Consider the following 20,813-nt stretch of genomic DNA (forward strand, 5'->3'; position numbering starts at 1 on the left):
CTCCTGTCGCCGGTGTCTCCCTGCCAGGACCCGCGCGGCCACGCCCCCGCGCGCGCGCCGGAGATGTCAAAGGGGCCGCGTGACGCCATCGCGGCGCGACTCCATCTTTGTCAGTGAACAAAATGGCGCCGTACTGCGTGCTGGCGGCTCGGCTGAGGGTGAGCGGCGGCGGCGGGCGGGGCGGGCAGCGGGCGGGACGGGCGGCGAGGATTGCGGCAGGGACGGGATCGCTGCCCGCTGGGCGGCCGCGAGGGCGGCCGCTCGCCCGCAGCCTCGGGGTCGGGCCGTCCCCGCCTCCGCGTGTAGGTCAGCGTGTCCCCGCTGCGGCCCCACGCCCTGTTTCCATGGCGATGGTGGGGCGGCCGCGGCTTTGGCGGCGGCGGCGTGGCCGCTGCTCGGTCCCCAGGGCAGGACGTCTCCCGCCACCGGGCCCGGCCGGCCGTCAAGGTGAGTGCAAGGTGAACGGGGCGGCGGGGACGCGGCCTGGCGCCACCGCCTCCCCCGTGTGCCCGGGCCCCGCTGCGGTGGGCTGGAGGCGCTGTCAGAGCCCCGGGCCTGACCGGGCACAGAGCCCGAGGGCGCGGGCCCGAACGGTGAAATTAAAGGTCTTTCCCCGGGGCAGGCATTTTTGTTTCTGTTGTCTTTTATTACTTCCCCTTACGGGCATGCGGCAGCACAAGGTGACTCCTTGTTGTGTGAGAGAGCTGTCCTTTGGCTGCTTTGCTTCCAAAATCCTTCTTTTAGTACAAACAGAGACCCCTGGGTGACAAAGGTCCCAGTCTCTCTGTGTGGGGAACTAGGACGGCTGAAGAAGCAGGTGGGTCAGACACAAATTCCCTGTTTTCCCGGGGCCATGATACAGACTCTGGTAGTCTTGTCTGTCATGACCTCTAAAACTCACCTTCTCCAGTAATATGATCTTGTCACAGAGATTGCCTTCCTTAAGACTTGGTTATGTTGGTGTCTACTCAGTAATAAAGTTTTCATATCTTTTAAGGCCTATAAGGCAAATACCAGGTGCAATTTTCTGTTTAGGGCTGCTAAGGGATAAGGAAGCCTTTGCTCCCTTGTGATAAAGGCAGGCAGTGTAAGTTCTCAGTTTGCCACTTGTGACCTTGGCCAATGTGTTCCCCTTGCTTAGGGAACTGAAGTAAGAATTTGATTGGCTTTTAGTATTCTAAAAGTATTCTGTGAATCTTAATTCCAGTTTGGTAATTACTATCCTACTTCAGAGGTAGATGCTTTAGAAAAGTGTAGTAGCTTTTAAATTTAAATGAAAGTTACAGAATAGCACAATTTCAGTTAGGTTGGCATACTTGTTCTTACTTATTAAATAGTTTTTAGTTTGTACTTTGAACAGAAATGACTACTAATAAAATGAAGGCAAACCTTTTATTAGGGTAATGAATTGGTTCTTGTTTTATGCTGTGACACTGCATGAGAACAAGCAATCATTTGCTAAAATGAATATTGTATGATGCAAAACAAAGGCTGTGCTGGCACAGTCGATATGGGGAATTTAGCATTCCAGGAGGTTGTTGTCTATTATCAGGCAAGGGATGCATATTTTTTCCCCCCTGTGAAGGACTAAATCTGTGATGCTAATCACACATGCCTCTAGGTGATGTCTTTAGCAGGCAGGGGATTTTTGCCCCTGTGTAGCAGCCTAGGGATTAATGACTATGAGCATCATCTTGTCCATCACTGTGATAGTGCAGCATTGAGCATGGCACACATTGCTGCTATTGGTTCTGTTTCCCTCCCATCCTGGAACTGTTATGGAGCTGGAGCTGCAGAGAAAACTTGCCTCTGAGGGAAATAAATTGGAATTAACCTGATTTGGACTGACTGTCCTATTTAAAGTTCTAATAGCCTCAAAGGGTCAAGATCTCTTTTCTGCCTACCTGAAATAATGCGTTTAGTAGCATTCCATTTTTCAAGTCACATTGACTGAGAGAGAGGACTGTAAAGCTCTAAACTGCCTGAAATATCGAGTTTATTGAAGGCATTGTGGGTAAGTACCAAAATTATGCGTGGGCAGCTTTGTGCATCAGGGCTAAACTGATCTTCAGAACCATAATTGTGGTTGCTCTTTTGAGGTGGGTCTAGAAAATGAGCCTGCATTTACAATTTGATTATACCATGCTGCCTTTTTTTTTTTTTTTTTTTCCTTTAGGCTGAATCATGGTGAATGTTGGAAACTTGGCCAGTGTTCTTAGATCAGGGAAAATGAGGAAAGATGGTATTTTGGGTTTCAGCTGGGATTTCTAGGACAGATTTCCCAGATAGAAGTGCACATAACAGTTGCTACTTTTTTGAACATGAGCTTTTGCTCACTGGGCTCATTGTGCCTTACTGGCTGCCAAAATGCAAGTTATTTTCTGAATTCAGACTCCCCTTGCACCTGGAACATTCACTGTAGTGAACTAAATGCATGATAGCTACCTTAAAATTTGTAAAGAGCAGTGTTAGCTTCCTTACAGAGATTTCAGAAATAATGACCCAATTATTAGATTTGCTTTCTTCTGTCTTTAAAGGAAGCTTTTCATCTCATGGAACACCAGTAGGCTTAGGAGCCCTGTAATGATTATTGCCATTCCTTTTACTGGACACTGCAAACTGGAATAAGGGATTCAGTGCCAGGTGAGAGGAGGTCACTGGGCAGCTGTTTGGCCAGCCTGGAAATAAGCAGTTCCTGGATAAAAGGGAAAATTTATAAATTTATGGATTGCCTATTTCCCTTGGCTCTTGGGCTCGAGGCACTTCTCACTGCTGACTAAAAAAACACCATGGAAGCCCCCACAAAGCACCAGTACATTCCTTCTCAGAGAAGAGTGAGAGGGAATCAAACTGGGAACTGTCAGGCTTGTTACTTTTCCTTCATCTTGCAGTTCTCCCACCCTGTTTTTGAGGATGCACGGAGAATAGACTGGTGTGATGAGTGATATAGTGAAGATTCTTTGTGAGGAGAGATCAGACTTTTGAACCAGGCAGTTTATACTGGTTGCTTCGTGGTGGTGGAGCCTTAGACTTTCTGGGTGCCAACATGAGCAGAACCATATTGAATCAAATGAATTCCCAGCAGAAATACAGGATTAGGTTTATATCCTGTAAAATATATAAGGTAAAATGAAGATGGCACTTTTTAAATAGGTGCCTTTTAAAATTCTTATGTAGAGAAAAATGCTTGTGTAGTCTGCTGAAGCTGATTGGTTTGGGCAGTTATTTTCCCTGGGTCATATTGGCCATTACAGAAACAGACCTTCACTTTTCCAGACTTCTCCAGGTCCAGACAGAATCCTTCACCTTAAACACTCTCTCTTCCTGCTTTTGATGGTCTGAAGCTGTGGTCAGCAGCATTCAACTACTTTGTATTGCTGATCTTGATTATCAGCTGAACACTGACATAGTATTAGAAAAAATGTTACATTTCCTTGTGCCATTTCATGAAGTGAAAATACCCATAGACATGTATGTTCAAACAGAAAAGATTTTACCTGAATTTTGTTTGAAAAATTTTGTTGTACCTCTTTTTGGAGTGCCCTGCTTCAGATTTCTATTTTAATCAGCTTTGGTCGCAGGCAAGGCTAAGATGCTATGAAGCCTGTGCTGTTACTTTTATTTGCATATCTGTTCTTCTCTATGATGAATTAAGAAGAAATTATTGCATTAAACCACAATACATTTCCTGGCCTGGGAAAGAGATTGTTTTTCCATGAACAGTGATTAAATAGCTCAGTGGTTTTTTTTTCCAGCCACTCCAGCAGTTGGAGACTTTCACAAGACTGAATATCTTGTGAGGTAAAAAAAAAAAAAGGCTAGAACAAAGCAAACATAAAAGTTATGTGGCTACTAGGTAAAGAGCAGCTTTGTCTAGTTTGTATGTTAAACAATGAGAAGCTGCGTGGTGTTTGTATTGGTGGGGGTGGTTGTTCTAGGGGGTTTTTTTGGTTGGTTTTTTTTTTTTTTTTTGCTGGTGGAAGAAGGAAAGGTCTAAGTCTGACACCTGTGATAAGTTCTGGAAGTTCTAGGATTAAAGTGCAGCACAGTGAAATTTGGTGACTGGGCTTCCCATGCACTCATGGAGGAGCAGTGCCCTCTTTGTTCCACCAGGCTCACTTCCCTTAGATACTCTTTCAGAATGGTGGTGTACAGCTGCTGAAAGTCATTCCTGCTTCTACCAAAAGCTCTCTCTATAATGGCTGAGGATAGCTTGGTGAAAATGCAAACTGCACCCTTCTTGCTAGTGTGCTGAGTAGTGTGATCTTGCCTAGCTTTCCCCAAATTTTTTTGCACAAGCTAATAAAAAGTGTTATCCAAAGGACAATAAAACAAGAGATTTTGGTAAAAATTGGTGATGTCTCATAGATTGTGATTATTTCAGGTAGTCTTTTCAATGCTGGTAACAAGAAAGTTGGAAAAAATATTCACACGGAAACATTAAAATGCTTGAACAGGTTTAAAGAATTAACTAGGCTTTTTTTTGACAGTGGTAAAAAAAACCCCAGTGGTAGTACAATGATTGTGTTCTGAACAAGGAATATTTACAATCACACATGCAAAAGGGGTGTTTAGTGTCACACTGCTACATTTATTAACCTGTACTTATCAAAGCTTTGTAACTCTGAAATAGCAGATGAATAGATAAAGTGGGATTGAGATTAGGGTGTAGTACTGGAGGAGGAAGAGTTCTGAACTCTTTTCTTCAGTCTGTTTCCAGACTTCTGATGCTGATGAGTGAGACTTTGAAAGCATGTAAGAAATGTGTGTGCCAAATCCTTGGAAGTTTTTCTGGAGGCTGCTGTCTGACTCAGTTTTCAAAGCTGCGTGAGAGTTTTAGCCCTGGGCACTGACCTGTCTCTTTCAGGTCAGGTGCTGTAAAGGTGCCTCGCCATAGCCTGCCCTTCTCCTGTGTTCCAGGAAACTGTCTCACTGTGGAGGCTGCCAAGTAAATTTGGGTTTTTTTTTTTCCCTGGCACTTTCTGCTAAAGCATTCAGCTCACAGTGTAGTCACCTGTCATGCAGCTTAACTCACCTGTAGGGTAAGTGCAAAGTTTTTCAGAGGCAAAAGGTGAGGGTGCCTTTGTGAGAGTGAGGAAAAGAGCACCAGCCAGGCTGGTGGAGCTGGTGAGTTTTTTCCACATCTTGCTTCTCCTGCTCTGTGTTACATTGTAGACCAGGCCTGTACACCAAAGTCTCCTTGTAGATATTTAATACGTTTTGTAGCAGTATGGAGGGATCCTGCCCAGGAAACTTAGTATGTGGTGGTGGAACAGGGGCGTGTCCAGGCAGACTGCCGCTGTATCTCCTGCTAATATCAATTTCAATGTCAGCTCAATGCCAGCAAGCAAATACAAACCTAGAGATAATTTGCTTTAGAAACAGCATTGGTTCTTCACCATGACCCTCGTGTCAGGAGCATGGCAGACTGGTGCTTTCTTGAGAATTGGCTCATCATTGCCTGAAAGCGGATTTTTCATTTGAAAGCCTAAGGCTTCTGGTGCAACAAAGAAAAAGGTGGAATAATTTAGTAAATGCTACCTGTTCTGGGTACTTAGGTGTCTCTGGGTATTTGGACTGTTTAAGATAATATGGAGTATTGTATGATGAAATATATTTGGGTGCCTTTGTGTTCCTCAGTCTGTAAAATCTCAGTAACAAAAACTGAAAAACATTTTCAATTGCTATGTTACAGAAATTCACTCTGCAGGGCTCCAGTTTGAATACTCTCCTTTTTTTCAGCATGCCTTGAACAGTGGGGTACGACGCTACCATGTTGCTCCTGTCCTGTGCCAGCGGGCCAAGGTGGCCATGAGCCACTTTGAACCTAATGAATACATCAACTATGAAAAACTGGAGAAGAACATCAACATTGTCCGTAAGAGGTAAGAGTGGAGAAGGGAAGAAGGGAGGGGTCAGGGCATTGAATTGAGCTCTGCAGTGACAGGAAAGGAAGAAAAAATTGTTGTGGGGCCCTGGCACAAGGAATGTTTACCAGGGAAAGCAGCACTGAACTGTGGCAGTTGTAAATATAGTGAAGCGTGAGTTGTAGTGTCTCCTTATAGTGGTGGGGCACTGTGGGAAGGGTTGAAGGATGTGATGAAGCACTGCAACGTGCAGAGAAGCAGGCCAGTGCAGAGGAGGTGCTAGAAAGGGCTCCATCCTCTTTGTTTAATACCCTCGTTGAGGAGTCTTTACATTGGCCCTTTGCTTCTTTCTGGGGCAGCAGCGCGTGGGTCAGGGTTGTTACAGGCTAATGCTTCTTTGTGCTGTGCTCTGCTCTAGGTGTTAGGCATGGAACAAAGGGCTAGGAATTCATAGCCTGTGTAAACATAGTGACCTTAATCTGCTGATAGAGGCTTGTGTGCCTGCTAATTTGTCATTCCTGCTCCACTTACTGTGGCAATGGTTTGTATGACTTGTCCTTCAGTCTTTGTGTCCCCTGTTAAATGTGGTATTTCTCATTTCAAGTTGTAGTGTTGATTTAGTTACTTCTCAGAAGATCTTGCCACATACATAAATAGATTCCTCAGCTGATACAGTTGCAGAATGAAAGGTCTGAGGTCACGAAGCTCCACTTAGTTGTATTTGTTGTGGGATCTGATATTTGTGAATTGAGTCTGACCTCTGTCTCACCTTTACATTTGCTGTCTTGAAGTGAGCAGTCAGTGTTTCTTTTACAGTATAGGAAGATTAGAAAAGAAAGCATAAAATGACATCAATTTATATGTTTTTGAACTTTATGAACTGAACCCTTGTTTAACCATGTGCCAGTTGATATTTTAGTGCTGTAAGAAGAGCATGAAGGTTCCTCTGTGCTAATGGGTCTTAACAGTCTGAGCAATAGAGAGAAGCATTCTGTTACATGCTGAAAATGGCAAATGTTGAAGTACACAAGATGCAGATACTAAAATTATTCTCCCCAGGCTTGACCGCCCCCTGACCTTGTCTGAGAAGATTGTGTATGGACACCTGGATGACCCAGCCAAGCAGGAGATCGAGCGCGGCAAGACCTATCTGCGCTTACGGCCCGACCGCGTGGCCATGCAGGATGCCACAGCTCAGATGGCAATGCTCCAGTTCATCAGCAGCGGGCTGCCAAAGGTGGCTGTGCCTTCCACCATCCACTGTGATCACCTCATCGAGGCCCAGGCAGGCGGTGAAAAGGATCTTCAGAGAGCCAAGGTCACTATTGCAGAGATGTAACTTCTGTCTGTTTGAAAATGTCCTTCCAGTGGAAGGATGAGCTTATTTTAAAATTTTTTCCCATAAGGACAGCCAGGAATCAGGGAATCAGATATGGTAACAGAGTGCCTGTGGTGGTCAGCTCTGTAGGTCAGATGCAATGAAGAAACAGACTAAATGGATTTTTGGGAGTTTTTCACCTCAGATTCATCCATTACATGGTTTAAAGGACCATGAATGTGGGAAGAGCTAATCTTAAGTTGTTAGTGAAGGAAGCCTAGATCATGTGTATTCTAGAGAAGATATTTCAGCTAAAGTAGAGAAAAAATAATTTCCAAGGGAAATAAAAGGAAGTCAAATTACTCTATGTTGCAGTATGAAAAACCTAATGCACATATGCCTGCATTGCACTGGTCCTCCACTGTGAGGGGGAGGCAAGTAGTTACTTTCCCAAACCATTTGTTACTGATTATCTGAAGAGCAACTGAATCATGTGCAGCTTTCATGGCTCATGAGTATAGTATAAAAGTGTGTAAAAGTATGGAGGATGTTGGGTTTTATGTGGGAATTTCAAAGTGTTGTGATGTGGGAAGTCCAAAGTGCTGACAGAGTGCCATTTTAAAATTTTCTACTCAACTGTTTTACTGCTTATTCCTCCCCAAATGAGCTTCTGTAATCTATAGACACATTTATCTCTGACCAACATACTACAATGCATCTGCCAAGGAAATCTTGTTACTCCGAGTGGGCTTAGCCAAAGTCCAGTGTCAGAGCCAGGAGGAATTGCACCTGGAATGTTGATACCAGAATTTACCAACAGTAAACAGGAGTCAGCTGCATTTTAAGATTTTAGTCCATATCTATTCTCACACAGCGCTTGTGGTGTTGAAGTATCTGCTTTTGGCTTTCTTCAGTGGGCCACAATAAAGCAACTTGCACCGCTCAGGAGTGATTTGGGGAGTTCTTGCTCTGCTTGTCTCAGTCCTAAGTTGTGCAATTAACAGTTTGAGACTTAACTAAATCAGACAATTTCTTTTCTCCTGTTCACCTCCTGTTTTCCCCTTTCCCCTATTCCTGCACTTATTCTCCATAGTGCAATTATATTTGCTGCAGCCCTGATTGAGCTGAGTCCCTTCTTTGCCATCCACTCTGAGCAAAGCAAGTAAAGGTCCTGCCTTCTTCTGACTGGCTTCTGCTGCTGCCAGCTGGCACACAATGAATGCTGGCAGGCCAGAGGGTGGTTTGGGTTTACTGGGGGAGGGATGCACAAACAGAGTGGAGTGACCCAACTCCCAGTGGAAAACAAGGCTTAAAGAGCTGCTGCGGCCTCTTGGGAAACTTCAGCAAATGTGTGCTGAGACAATTCTTCAATTATCTCGTTTCCCCTTTCCCTTTATTCTGAAGCTTAGCTGCATGAGAACAGTCCTTAAGAAATTCTCTCCTTCTAGTGCTTATCTTATCTACTCCAGCACTCTTCTGCCAAGAACTGTTAGGATATAATAGTGTCATACTTCCTTGGCAACCATGGTTTTTCTCACAAGCAATTTTCACGGTGTGACCTCCACCAACAATGGTGACAGTGCAGCAAGAAAGAAGCATTGTGTGAGTCTTAAAGAGGGGACTTGCTAGAATGACAAATGACACTCACCAACTCCCCTGGCAGTAAACACTTCCAGTTCCATTTCTTAATCTGTAAAAATAAAGCTAGAATATTTATCTAAGGGATTTGAAATGTCTCCAAAGCATCTGTATAGGAAAAAGAACATCAAGTAGAGAAGGAAGGAGGGGCTAGAATGAGCGAGGGAAACGGGTTAAAAAAAACCCCTGAGAATAGGGAAAGTGAGCACAGCATTTTTAAATGTCTTATTGGCAGGGTTTTCCTTAAATTGTGCTGTTTGGAAAATTAGAAACTAAAAAACTTTTAGTAGAGCTGCAAGTGGGATGCAATTAAATGGTCTTGTTACAGCTGTCTGTCAAACAGTCTTAATCTTAACCTGTTGATTTTAAAAATGATGTGTAACTCCTTTGAGCTGCTGCAAAACTGGGAAGCAAACTACAGGCAGGCATGTGAAAGAAAGGAATGTGTTTGAACAAACTTTTGCTGTATGGAAGAACAAAATGGGGTACTAATGCTCTGTGCTTCCCTATGTGAATAGGACATAAACCAGGAGGTGTACAACTTTCTGTCAACGGCTGGTGCCAAGTATGGAGTGGGATTCTGGAAACCTGGGTCAGGAATCATTCACCAGGTAAAGTGTGTGTGTGTTTGCAGTCTTTGAACATGAGTGGGTCTTTCACCTTAGGGTGGAGAGAGAGCTCAAGTGCAAATCTTTAGAGAATTTCACTGGTTTAGGGAAACAACTTGCTTTGCTCGAGGCAGGCGAGGTTTCTTACTTGCTCTCTCAGTTATCTTGATCACAGTGGAGTTTTTTTTAAAGGTTATTTTGGTCAAACTGTAACCTGATGTATCATTAGGTAGTGCCAACAGCATGCCATGTGAATTACAGAAGCTTGAAATACCTTAACTGCTTGTGGGCTGGCTCCTCCTAGTACAATTGAGACTGTAAGGTGAGGCCATGAAGCTGGCTACATAGGGTTAATGTGAATTGCATTTGGTGGTAAGGAAAGCAGCCTTGGGAACATACTTTTTTTAGGATTATTATGTATGCATTTAGTTCTATAAAACCCAGAAGAGTATATGAGGACACAACAGAGCAGCATACTTCAAGTACTCAGGAGTGGCAACACATAAGGAGTTGCTAGGTGAATTTGAATAAAATGCAAAACAGTTTCCAAGTCTGAGATTCTCTTGTTATTACACTTGGATCTAAAAAAGAATATGACAGGCCCAAAATAATTTACCACTTGATGAGGCTTTTTGTTTTTTTAAAGCGAACACCTCTGTCAGGATGTCCCTAAATTGCTTGCAGTTGTTTTGCTTTGAGGGTGCAGTAGTCATTTTTCATTGTTCCTCTGAGTCTCAGGCAGCAAAAGTTTAAGAGCAGCATGAAGCAAAAGGAGGGGAAAGGAGAATGGATGACTGGTAAGCCTCCTGTCAGCAGGGAACTTGTGACCAGGTGCAGTCAAGAGCTCTCTACTATGTTTTCCTAGCTACAAAATGAGTTACTAAGGTTACCTTTACTTAATGTGACGCAATGGATGAACTCTTCAAAAGGTTATGGGAACACCTCGGGTCATTTGTGTTCCAAAGCCACTTGTAACATCTGTCATGTGGCAACATAGCTCTGTGCTGAGGTTACCAGTCTTCTTGTGGCTGACTTTCTCTGGCTGGAGGAAACTGGTCCTGTTGTATAGCTTCAGGTACAACTGTGCCAAAGTGAGGCCTTGAGAGTGACTCTTCTCACACAAATAGGTTGATATGGCTACAAGAATATAAAGCTGAAAGTTCTGAAAGCAAAGCCTTGGTCTTTTTGGTAAAGGACTGCCTTAGTTCTGTTCAAGCTGTTCTGTGATGCATGTGCTGTGAGTTCTGTGCTTCCCAGAAAGGCTGTTCCTAGTGCTGGTGTGGCACATATGCAGTCAGAAGTTCATTAGCTTGAGTTCTCTACAGTGTTGCTACCACAGAAATCTCATTTTTCATTGAGAATGGTTTTGTGGTTTTGTTAATAGTTGAAAAGTCTTCATGGAACTGGTAGCATCAGTAAGGGAAGGGCAGTGTCTTGGTGAGAAGTTCCTTTATGTAACTGAGTTTTTGCTGGCAGCATGGATTGGGGAAGCCTGTTGGTATTCTACTGCTATGGAGCACAAAGGCTATGGAAGGATAAGTCCATTGGATAAGTGAACTGACTTGCTCAGCTGTTAACAAGGGTATGGAGATTATGGAACAGATTCTTGAGGCCTAACAAAGGTGGCACCTTAGCAAAAGCCTAAACTGGAAGGAAAAAGAGGAGATTGTTTTCTCATTTTTTTATTATCCTGCAATGAGCAAGGATCCTGGGGCTGAGACTTGGTACCTTGTTTTGTCATTACATCCTCCACAAGGAGTTTGAAACAAAAGAGATCAAAATTTCCAATCCAGCCCAAATTCCGTTATTTTCTTGCTATTGAAATCTGCAAATACAAACTGATCTAAACTCTTGTTTTTGTTTTCTTTCTGCTGTCTTCCCCCTTCTTTCTCACAAAACAAGCAAGCAAACAATCCATTTTTATTTTCAGATCATTCTGGAGAACTACTCCTACCCCGGAGTTCTGCTGATCGGCACAGACTCGCACACCCCCAACGGAGGTGGCCTGGGCGGAATCTGCATTGGTGTGGGTGGAGCTGATGCTGTGGATGTCATGGCAGGAATCCCTTGGGAGCTCAAATGCCCAAAGGTAGGGGCAGAAGGAATATGAAGCTTTGATGCCAAGGGTGAGATGCATGATGTGTAAGGAGCATTGATTTTCAAGCACTGTGTATATAAGTGTGACAGGAATATACCTCTCAGCAAAACTATATACTGTTACCTTTCTGACGGGAAGTGATGCCAGTATTTTTTTTTGATGTTGCTCAGGTTATTGGTGTAAAACTGACTGGCAAGCTCTCAGGCTGGACTTCTCCTAAAGATGTGATCCTGAAAGTGGCTGGCATCCTCACTGTCAAGGGTGGAACGGGCGCCATCATTGAATACCATGGGCCGGGTGTGGATTCCATCTCCTGCACAGGTAAGTCAACACAGATGTCTTATCTGAGTGGATTGTTGGTGGAGCTGGGTGTTGAGCTATCTGTGGAGGCTGGGAAGGGAACCAAACAAGAAGTACCAAATGTTTTTCCTTAGCCTGGCCCAGCAGTTTGTACATGGCAAACTGGAAGAGTGGTGTAACAAGATAGCACTCCCTCTCAGTGACCTCTCTCTGATAAACCTTTGTGTGATTTTGAGAACATGGAATGGTTTATTGTGAAGAATCCTGTAATATGGTGTGTGAGGATAAGAATAAGGGTGGATGTATTCCAGTGTAAACTTAGAGGGTGGAGATGTCAGCAATAAAGGAATGACGTATTCATTTCAGCCTAAAATAGGCTGTGAATAGAAAAAAGAACCAGGTTAATGGGAATATATGTGTGACAGCTGCTAAACAAAGAGCAGAGGTTCTGAGACCAGAAGGCAGTTTGTATCACACAGTTTATACTAGCTAATTGTGGATCTTGGGTGCTGAATTTGAACTAGCAAAAATTGTAGTTCTCTGTAATATGCTAGTTAGGACTAAATTACAAGAAATGTTTTCCTTTAGCTTGATGTGCAGCCTTCAAACTGGACTTCTCTCAATTTGCAGGACTTGGCTACAACTTAGAATACTTGGCTTACAAACTGAGAGCAATTTGGGATTTTTCTTCTATGAAATCAGAGGAATTTTATATCTGCTTCTAGCTTGTTAAATGTAAAACAGGAGCTTCTACAGCTTCATTGCTGTGTGCTTGAACGGGATGTGCTATGTTCTGTCACTGGAAGCATTTTATTCAGCCCATTAAATTTCTCACAAATATCTGGCTCCTCCAGTGAAAACAAATGAGATGGTAAGGAGGGACAGGACACTCATTGAAGGTAGCAGAGACACTGCTCACTGCTGTAAATTATTTGATGCTCAGTGCAAACAGGAGTTCCTTGTTATATCAGTATCTGCATGTATCAGTGTAACTTTTGGCTCATTCCTTCCACAAGAGTCTGGTCACAGGCACTGTATTGATCAGAAACATAGGGGGCTGACCCAGCCATTATATTGTCAGTGTCCTTTCAGCTCTGGCTTTAGGTTTCTGTGGCTGATGCCCTGATTTCTCCTAGCTTTGCTGTCTTGTGCATATACTGACTTTTGGAGAATTGAGTGGCCTTGGACTTTCTCATTTAACCCCATGGTCTCTTCTCCCACTTCTCTAGGAATGGCAACAATCTGCAATATGGGGGCTGAAATTGGAGCTACCACGTCGGTCTTCCCTTACAATGAACGCATGAAGAAATACTTGGGCAAGACTGGGAGAGCTGGTAAGAGGATTTGGGGGTTGAAGTGGGTAGAAGTACGGGTTTCATGTGAAGGTGTATTCTGGGAGCAGTGTTCTCCTACGGTGTTGTCTAATGAGATTTTTGACCTTGTGTGGTCCTGTAGTTCATCTGCTACAAGCAGGGAGTCTGTAGATGAAGTGGCTGGGGAATTACACAGTTGACCCCCCTGTGTTTAGTTTTCTAGACTTCTTTTTCTCCCTCATATTTGCTGCACTTTTCAGATCTTCCTTCTTTCTTATTCCAGATATAGCTGCACTAGCAGATGAATTCAAGCAACACTTGGTACCAGATTCTGGTTGTCACTATGACCAGGTGATAGAAATCAACCTCAGTGAGGTAAGGCTTCATTTCTTCTTGCCATTTTGAATGCTGTGATGTGACTCTGCTTTGTGTGACTGAAGACCAAGCTGGGAGTTTGATGCAACACCCCTGATGCTGTGCTAGAGTGTGTGAAATACTTTCAGGTCTGCTTCACCTACAGCTTGTGCTCCAGTTCTTATGTAGGAGAATCTTAGTTAAACAGCTACCAGATAGAGCTGTGAAAGGAATTGATTTGCTGCTGTGTTTTGGGGTTGTTCTTTGCTGCTGTGATTTCTGACTTTGTCACTGTTTCTTAAAGCTGAAACCGCATATCAATGGACCTTTCACACCAGACCTGGCGCACCCTGTGTCAGATATTGGTGCTGTGGCAGAAAAGGAGGGCTGGCCTGTTGATATCAGAGTTGGTGGGTAGCATTTGCTCTTTCCTCTGCCTTTGTACTTGTGGCATAAACATTGTTGTCTTGGGATAAGCTGTTGGTCAAATAGTTTGGGATCCAGTTTTTTCACTGCTTCTTTATGTCCTTTGACTTGGGTGCAGTGTCGACTGTTCATGGCCATATATATTTTCTGGGAAAAGTAGTGACCACATGGGCCAAGTGTGTAGGATGAGATCCAGGATAGTAGGAGGGATTTTCATCTCAAGAGATACACCAGGTTTCTTCCATTTTTGAAATGCTTGAATGTTTGGATTGACAGGAATGTTACCCATTGAAGATCGTTTTTATTAAAAGTCTGTGGTATGGATTTACCTGTTGCAGAGAGTTGTCTGGAGCATGAGTGTCAGCACTCCCAGCAGTTGGCTGTTGAACTCTTGGGACCTAGTAAAGTTAGTGCTTGCTGTCCTAAAAAGCAGGCTTGTAAATTTATGTACTTGCTTTTGGGATGGTAGTTTGTGGGCTGACTTCTCAACTGTTGCTCATGGTGCGGAGGAAGGAATGAAAAGAATGGAAATACATTGTAAAGCCATGTCCCAGGTCGGAAGTGTTACAAATAGGATACAATTACAGTAGCTGTAACTGAGAGAGAATTTTTATTTTGCTGCTTAGCACCAGAATGCTGTCAGGATGGTACAGCATGTCCTTGTGTGGTCTTCATACTATACCAAAGATGTTTTCTTTTTTTCCATTTCTTGCCATCTTGATTTAAAGCTTTTTCTGTCTTTGTGGAACAATACCTCTCTTTGGTTATTTGCTTAACCAAAGTGCAAGTAGGTAACACTCAGGTCTTGTAAAACAGTAACCTAGTCAGATTAGACTAGTGACCGAGTAGTGTGTTCTGACTGTGCAACCTCCACAGCTGGACAAGGGACTGCTTGTGACCACACTATATCACTGGGAGGCTTGGTAGTGTTGGTACCTGAAGCCCTTTCAGTTTCCTTATCAACAGAAAAGGTGGTTATCCCTTGTTTCTTCTGGGAGACGGATCAGGGAGAATCTTCCAAGTACCAGGGCTGCAGTAACCACCCCCCTGTTTCTGTCAAACACCACAGGCTTGATTGGCAGCTGCACCAACTCCAGCTATGAGGACATGGGACGCTCTGCAGCGGTGGCAAAACAGGCCCTTGCACATGGATTGAAGTGCAAATCCAAGTTCACCATCACACCAGGCTCAGAGCAGATCCGTGCCACCATTGAAAGGGATGGTTATGTGAGTATGGCTACTCTTTGCACTTCCAAGCAGAAAGGGTTAAATTCTTCAGGGCAGTACTCAGGGGGCCAAGTTAACTAATGGAAACCTCCTGAACTTTGTCTTCACTTGTGCAATTACTGATGTAGCTGGTCTTGTGCTACTGTGCCTGTGGGTCCTGCCATCATCTTGACAGTGTTTTGACCTGATATCTTTACTACCTGGGCATGTAAAAACAGGATTAGAACTGAACAAGGCTGAGGCAGCTGTCAGGAACTGGGGCCCTGAGGAGAGAAAAGCATAGCAAGGGATACCTCATGTTCCTGGGATAGATGGCCATGGCTGACAAAAGACTGCAATCTACTTTTATCCCAACATATAAAGAGAACATGCTCTTTTGTTGGAAGGTGGTTCCCAATTTAGACCAAATTTATGACAAAATTCATACTGGCTTTAAAAGGAATGTGTCTGTTGAGGAACTGTTACCTACTTTCTGTGCATAAAATGTTGTTTTAATTAGCTTTACTGTTTAGTAAATTTTAGATGCTGTCATAGTGTGAGGACCAAGTCTTGATATATGGATATGTCCAGCCAATGTTGGATGGCTCTTCTAACCAAGTCCTACCTTTCAAGTCATACCTTTCCTTACCAGCTGCCCCCTTCATTGAGTTGTTTGCTGAGTAGACTGAGCGGGCACACATACTTGCCTGCACTGTTGCCAGTTCTGTCCTTACATGGACAGGAAGTCTATAGAATATTAATCAGACCAGGCACTGCACTTCAGTCAGATGTCTGTAAGTAGCTGGGTTGCTCGAGTTGAAGCAGGTGGAGAATGAGAACATCATGGCAAGTCATCCTGTGCTCTGCCCCAGTCTTGCTGGGGTCAAACCCCATGTATTTATAAAAGTGGCTCAAAACTGAAACAAGGAAGGGAATTTTCTTGGGCTCAGTGCTTCCTGTTAGTGTCTTCTTCCCCCAAAAGACCAACCCCAGAAACTCATTCTAGGCATTCTATGGTAACCAAGTTGTTTTCTGCCCCCAGGCAAAAATCCTGCGAGACGTTGGAGGGCTGGTTCTTGCTAATGCTTGTGGGCCATGCATCGGGCAGTGGGACAGGTAAAATGACAGATGCACCTCACTCCAGCTCTGTGTCTTTTAGCTTCCAGAATGCTCTGTGAAACCTGATTTGATTGTAAATACAACACACTGGTAATTAAATGTTTAAAAACCAGCTAGCCATAGCTGTCTGGTATGTACTGGAGGAGGCAAAAAGAAGGACTACAAATTTATATTGAGCCTTTAGGTGAATAAAGCTGCAAAATGGACACACATTCTGGAGGCTTTTTGTAGAAGGCAAAGAAAGAATGAGGAGAAAGATTTGTTGTCTATGAGAGGGTGGACTGAAGTTTGTGTGGGCCTTTTAAAATGGGAAATGTAAATTGGTCCAGCTTCAGTCATTGGAGTGGTAGGGAGAATAATTCCCAATAGAAGGGATGGGAGGCACATTTTTATGTTGCTTTATCGGATATCCAAAGACAATGTGCTTCGTTGATTATTGTTCAACAGTGAACAACATGGGCTGTGAAAACTACTGCAAGAATCAGTGTTTGACTTGGGTTTGCATTCATTCATTTTGGGTCTGTGCTTAAGGGGGGAAAACATGTACAGGCACCAGCTCCTGTTTCTAAGATAGTGATTGTGCCTAAACTATGGGCAAGCTGGGGGATTCTAGCAGTGAGACATCTAGAAGCAGTATTCCATTTGGATCTGATGAGAATGTTTGGTTCTTTTACAGGAAGGACATCAAGAAAGGAGAGAAAAATACAATAGTTACATCCTACAACCGGAATTTCACGGGTCGCAATGATGCCAATCCAGAGACTCACGCATTTGTGACTTCTCCAGAGGTAAGAAACAGCCAGAGGGGGGGCTGTGGAATAGTTCAGGGCTCTGCAGAAGAGGCCCAGTGTGCCTTGTTTAGTAGCTTTTGGCTGGTGGCTTTGAGACTTAGATGTAGGACTTCCAGGTGAAGTGATGAGAGATAGAATACGCCTTTAAATTTGTCTTTTTTTTTTCTTTCAGATTGTCACAGCCCTGTCCATTGCTGGCACTCTAAAATTTAACCCTGAGACAGATTACCTGACAGGAGCAGATGGGAAGAAGTTTAAACTAGAGGCACCTGATGCAGATGAGCTGCCCAAACTGGTAACTGCTCTGTCTGGGGGCAGAGGGAGGGAAGACCTGACACTAGCAGTGTTTTATTTATACTGAGGGAACTTACAGGCAGTGACCTTTTTCTTGACACATGATGGTAGAGCCAGAGTGGGTGCAGTTGGCTGTATTGGCTTGTTCTTCACATGCTGTGTGGGATGGCTGAGGCTGATGATTTTCCTTTCTCCTTTGGAAGGAGTTTGACCCAGGCCAGGACACCTACCAGTACCCTCCCAAGGATGGCAGTGGGCAGCGCGTGGATGTGAGCCCCACCAGCCAGCGGCTCCAGCTCCTTGAGCCCTTTGATAAGTGGGATGGCAAGGATCTGGAAGACATGCTGATCCTCATCAAGGTCAGGAACAAAGTGGGGGAGCATCAGCTATGACAGGTCTGCTTGAGCAGGGGTTTGCACAGCAACTGCTAGAAGCTTTGGATGTGCCTTTGAGATACCTGATTCCCTCCCCTACAACCATGTTGTTACAGAAAGGGAAGCAAGGGCTCTTCCTTTCTTCCAGGTGTTTCTTTCTGATATTTCTTTCTGTTATAACTCAGTGACTCTTCTCCTTTGGGCTAGTGGTTTGCTAATACCATGCAAAAGCAGGCTTGTTATAGCATGTAATATGATCCTGTCCAAACCATGCAGTCTGCAGAATTTGTCCCAGTTACTACCTACAACAAAAAGGTGGATGGGTTCTTTAATTAGGATCTCTAATACTGACTGTTGTAAGATGTATTTTGTCTGAAGTGAGGTCATTGGGAACTTCTCATCCATCAGTATGCATGTTCTCTTCCCACTTTATAGAAAGAGAAATTACTTCACACTTGTTAAACATTGCAATTTGGTGTTTCAATGGAGACATGGGTTTCTCCTCACTGCCTGAGGTGAGTTAACAGATGGAAACTTCAGTTGATATGGTGAGAGGTTCTGAAATGCAATCCCTTATGAAGTGACCTTTGGGAACATTCCTGATTCTCAGTGACAGAGCTGGATGTACTCCCAAGGGCCATACTGCTGTGCAAAAGTTTTTGACACAGGCAATTCCTTTATAAGCACTTTAGAACTTAATAGTTGGAAGACCATTATCTCTGGTTGGGAATTCTGTTCTTACAAGCTGAGAAGGCTTATGTGCAGTTTGGAAACTTAGAGGGTAACACTTGGCATCTTGTTGAAGTTCCCCAGCAGGGAGGCTGGGCTGTAGCAGGAAGGGCTTAATTGCTTTTTGTACCTGAACAACCTACTGCTGAGGGAAGTGAGAACACAGCAGGAGATGTCATGGCTAAGCTAATTTTTGCAATTTACCCTTTGGAAAAGGGATGTTCTTACCCAATGCATGCAGAATGACCACTGTGTTCTGCTTTGGAGTGCCTTGTTTCTGTAACTGATGTGCTTTTCTGGGGTTTACGCCTTTAAAAAGAGATATGATGATCACATCATATCTCTTTTGAAAGGGACCACAGTGGGTCATCTGGTCCAACCTCCCTGCTCAAGCAGGGTCATCCCAGAGCATATGGCACAGGATTGTGTCCAGATGGTTCTTGAATATCTCCAGTAAGGGAGACTCCACAGCCTTTCTGAGCAATCTGTTCCAATGTGGTCACTGCACAGTAACGAAGTTGTTCCTCATGTTCAGGTGGAACTTCCTGTGCCTCAGTTTCTGCTCCATCGCCTCTTGTCCTATTGCTTGGCACCACTGAGCAGTCTCCACACTCTTGACTCCCTCCCTTCAGATACTTACAGATACTGTAAATGAAAGGTCCCCTCTCATTGGTCTCTGAACAGGAGATGGTTCAGTCCCTTAATCAACTTTGTCACCCTCCCCTGTACCTGCTCTAGGGGTTCCATGTCTCTCTTGTACTGGAGAGCCCAGAACCGGACACAGCACTCCAGAGGGCTAACTAGAGGGACAGGATCACTTGCCTTGACCTGCTGGCAATGCTCTTCCTAATTCACCCCAGAATGCCATTGGCTTTCTTGGCCACATGGGCACACTGCTGGCTCATGGACTGCTTGTTGTCCACCAGGACTCCCAGATCTTTCTCTGCAGAGCTGCTTTCCAGCAGCTCATGCATGGAATTACTCTTTCTCGGGTGCAGGACCCTGAACTGGCCCTTGCTGACCTTCAGACAGTTCTCTGCCCACCTCTCTAACTTGTTGAGGTCTTTCTGAAGGGCTGCAGAGCCCTCTGGAGTATCTACCACTCCTCCCAGTTAATGCTTCACAGTTACAAGAGTTGAGGAAGGGTCAAGTACATTAGTCCATCCTGAGACATTCTTCTCTTCTGCTACGCTTTAGGTCAAAGGGAAATGCACCACTGATCACATTTCTGCGGCCGGACCGTGGCTCAAATTCCGTGGCCATCTGGACAACATCTCCAACAACCTGCTCATTGGCGCCATCAACATCGAGAACGGCAAAGCCAACTCTGTGCGCAACGCGTTAACCCAGGAGTTTGGCCCAGTCCCAGACACAGCCCGGTACTACAAGGTGAGACCTTCCCCTGACACGTCTATTTTAAGGGGATGTTTACACTTTGGGCAGTCTGTGCCAAATAGAAGGATCTCACCCTCCTGCTCTCAAGTAACAGCAGCTGCGAATTCATTCAGCATTGAGGCATTTTCTTGGTGCTTTCTCTAATGATTGCAGTTCCTGTAGGAGATTCTGTCCCTACCTGCTATGGGCAAGAGGGAGGAAGATCTCATGACTCAGAGGGGACCAGGGATCATATACGAAAGAGGAAGAACACCTTTAGGCTTTGCACACCTTACAAGGCATGGGTGTCATCAGACTAACTAAATCTTGCCTCCTGAATGCTTCACCTCTGACCCAGTCTAATGTTTAAATAAATTATAGTTTTATCCCATTTATTCTTTAACACTAGGCTTCAAATCTCAAGAAATGTCCTTTTACCCTCTGGACAACTTGGCAGTTGTTTTGATTGGCTCTTTCAGTAGAGAGAAGTTAAAAATTTCCATCTCCCTTCCAGAAGCAGAGCAGAGGTCATGGCTTGTGCCAACACTGGTCTGGCATAGCATGATGGAAGGAGAGGTGAAAGGAAAAGGAAGGAAAATATTTGCTCTGGATCCCAAGAGCAATCCTCCTCAGCCCTTGTCAGCAAGGATGGCAGTGCATAACTACCGTGAAGCACTAAACTCCTTTATTTCTCTCTCCTGTCTCAGAACCCAAGGGAGTCTTCTGGGAGAAGGTGTCCTAGCATAGCAATGTCAGTGAAGTGCTGAAATTAGATGTGTGGGTGGGTATTTATTGCTAATTCCTCACTCGAGTGGCTGCACAAATGTAAATCTGTGTCTTTTGTCACAGAAAATGGGTATCAAATGGGCAGTTGTTGGGGATGAAAACTATGGTGAGGGATCAAGCCGGGAGCATGCAGCATTGGAGCCACGTCACTTGGGAGGAAGGGTCATCATCACCAAGAGCTTTGCCAGGATCCACGGTGAGTCAGGCTTCCCCTATGG

General features: G+C 44.3%; 1 protein-coding gene across 1 annotated transcript in view; it reads left to right on the plus strand.

Moving 5' to 3' along the window:
- ACO2 (aconitase 2) overlaps positions 1-20,813 on the plus strand; it is a 22,125-nt gene continuing 1,312 nt past the window's right edge. The window contains exons 1-16 of the mRNA XM_005488677.4: positions 1-158; positions 5,743-5,885; positions 6,927-7,185; positions 9,342-9,434; positions 11,362-11,520; positions 11,700-11,850; positions 13,059-13,163; positions 13,426-13,517; positions 13,801-13,906; positions 14,992-15,149; positions 16,171-16,244; positions 16,924-17,035; positions 17,211-17,333; positions 17,536-17,691; positions 19,633-19,824; positions 20,659-20,791. Coding sequence (XP_005488734.1) covers positions 123-158; positions 5,743-5,885; positions 6,927-7,185; positions 9,342-9,434; positions 11,362-11,520; positions 11,700-11,850; positions 13,059-13,163; positions 13,426-13,517; positions 13,801-13,906; positions 14,992-15,149; positions 16,171-16,244; positions 16,924-17,035; positions 17,211-17,333; positions 17,536-17,691; positions 19,633-19,824; positions 20,659-20,791 — 2,092 coding nt within the window. The 5' untranslated portion in view covers positions 1-122. The remainder of the gene's footprint in view (positions 159-5,742; positions 5,886-6,926; positions 7,186-9,341; positions 9,435-11,361; positions 11,521-11,699; positions 11,851-13,058; positions 13,164-13,425; positions 13,518-13,800; positions 13,907-14,991; positions 15,150-16,170; positions 16,245-16,923; positions 17,036-17,210; positions 17,334-17,535; positions 17,692-19,632; positions 19,825-20,658; positions 20,792-20,813) is intronic.

This window comes from Zonotrichia albicollis, chromosome 4, assembly GCF_047830755.1.
Source record: "Zonotrichia albicollis isolate bZonAlb1 chromosome 4, bZonAlb1.hap1, whole genome shotgun sequence".
NCBI lineage: Eukaryota > Metazoa > Chordata > Aves > Passeriformes > Passerellidae > Zonotrichia > Zonotrichia albicollis.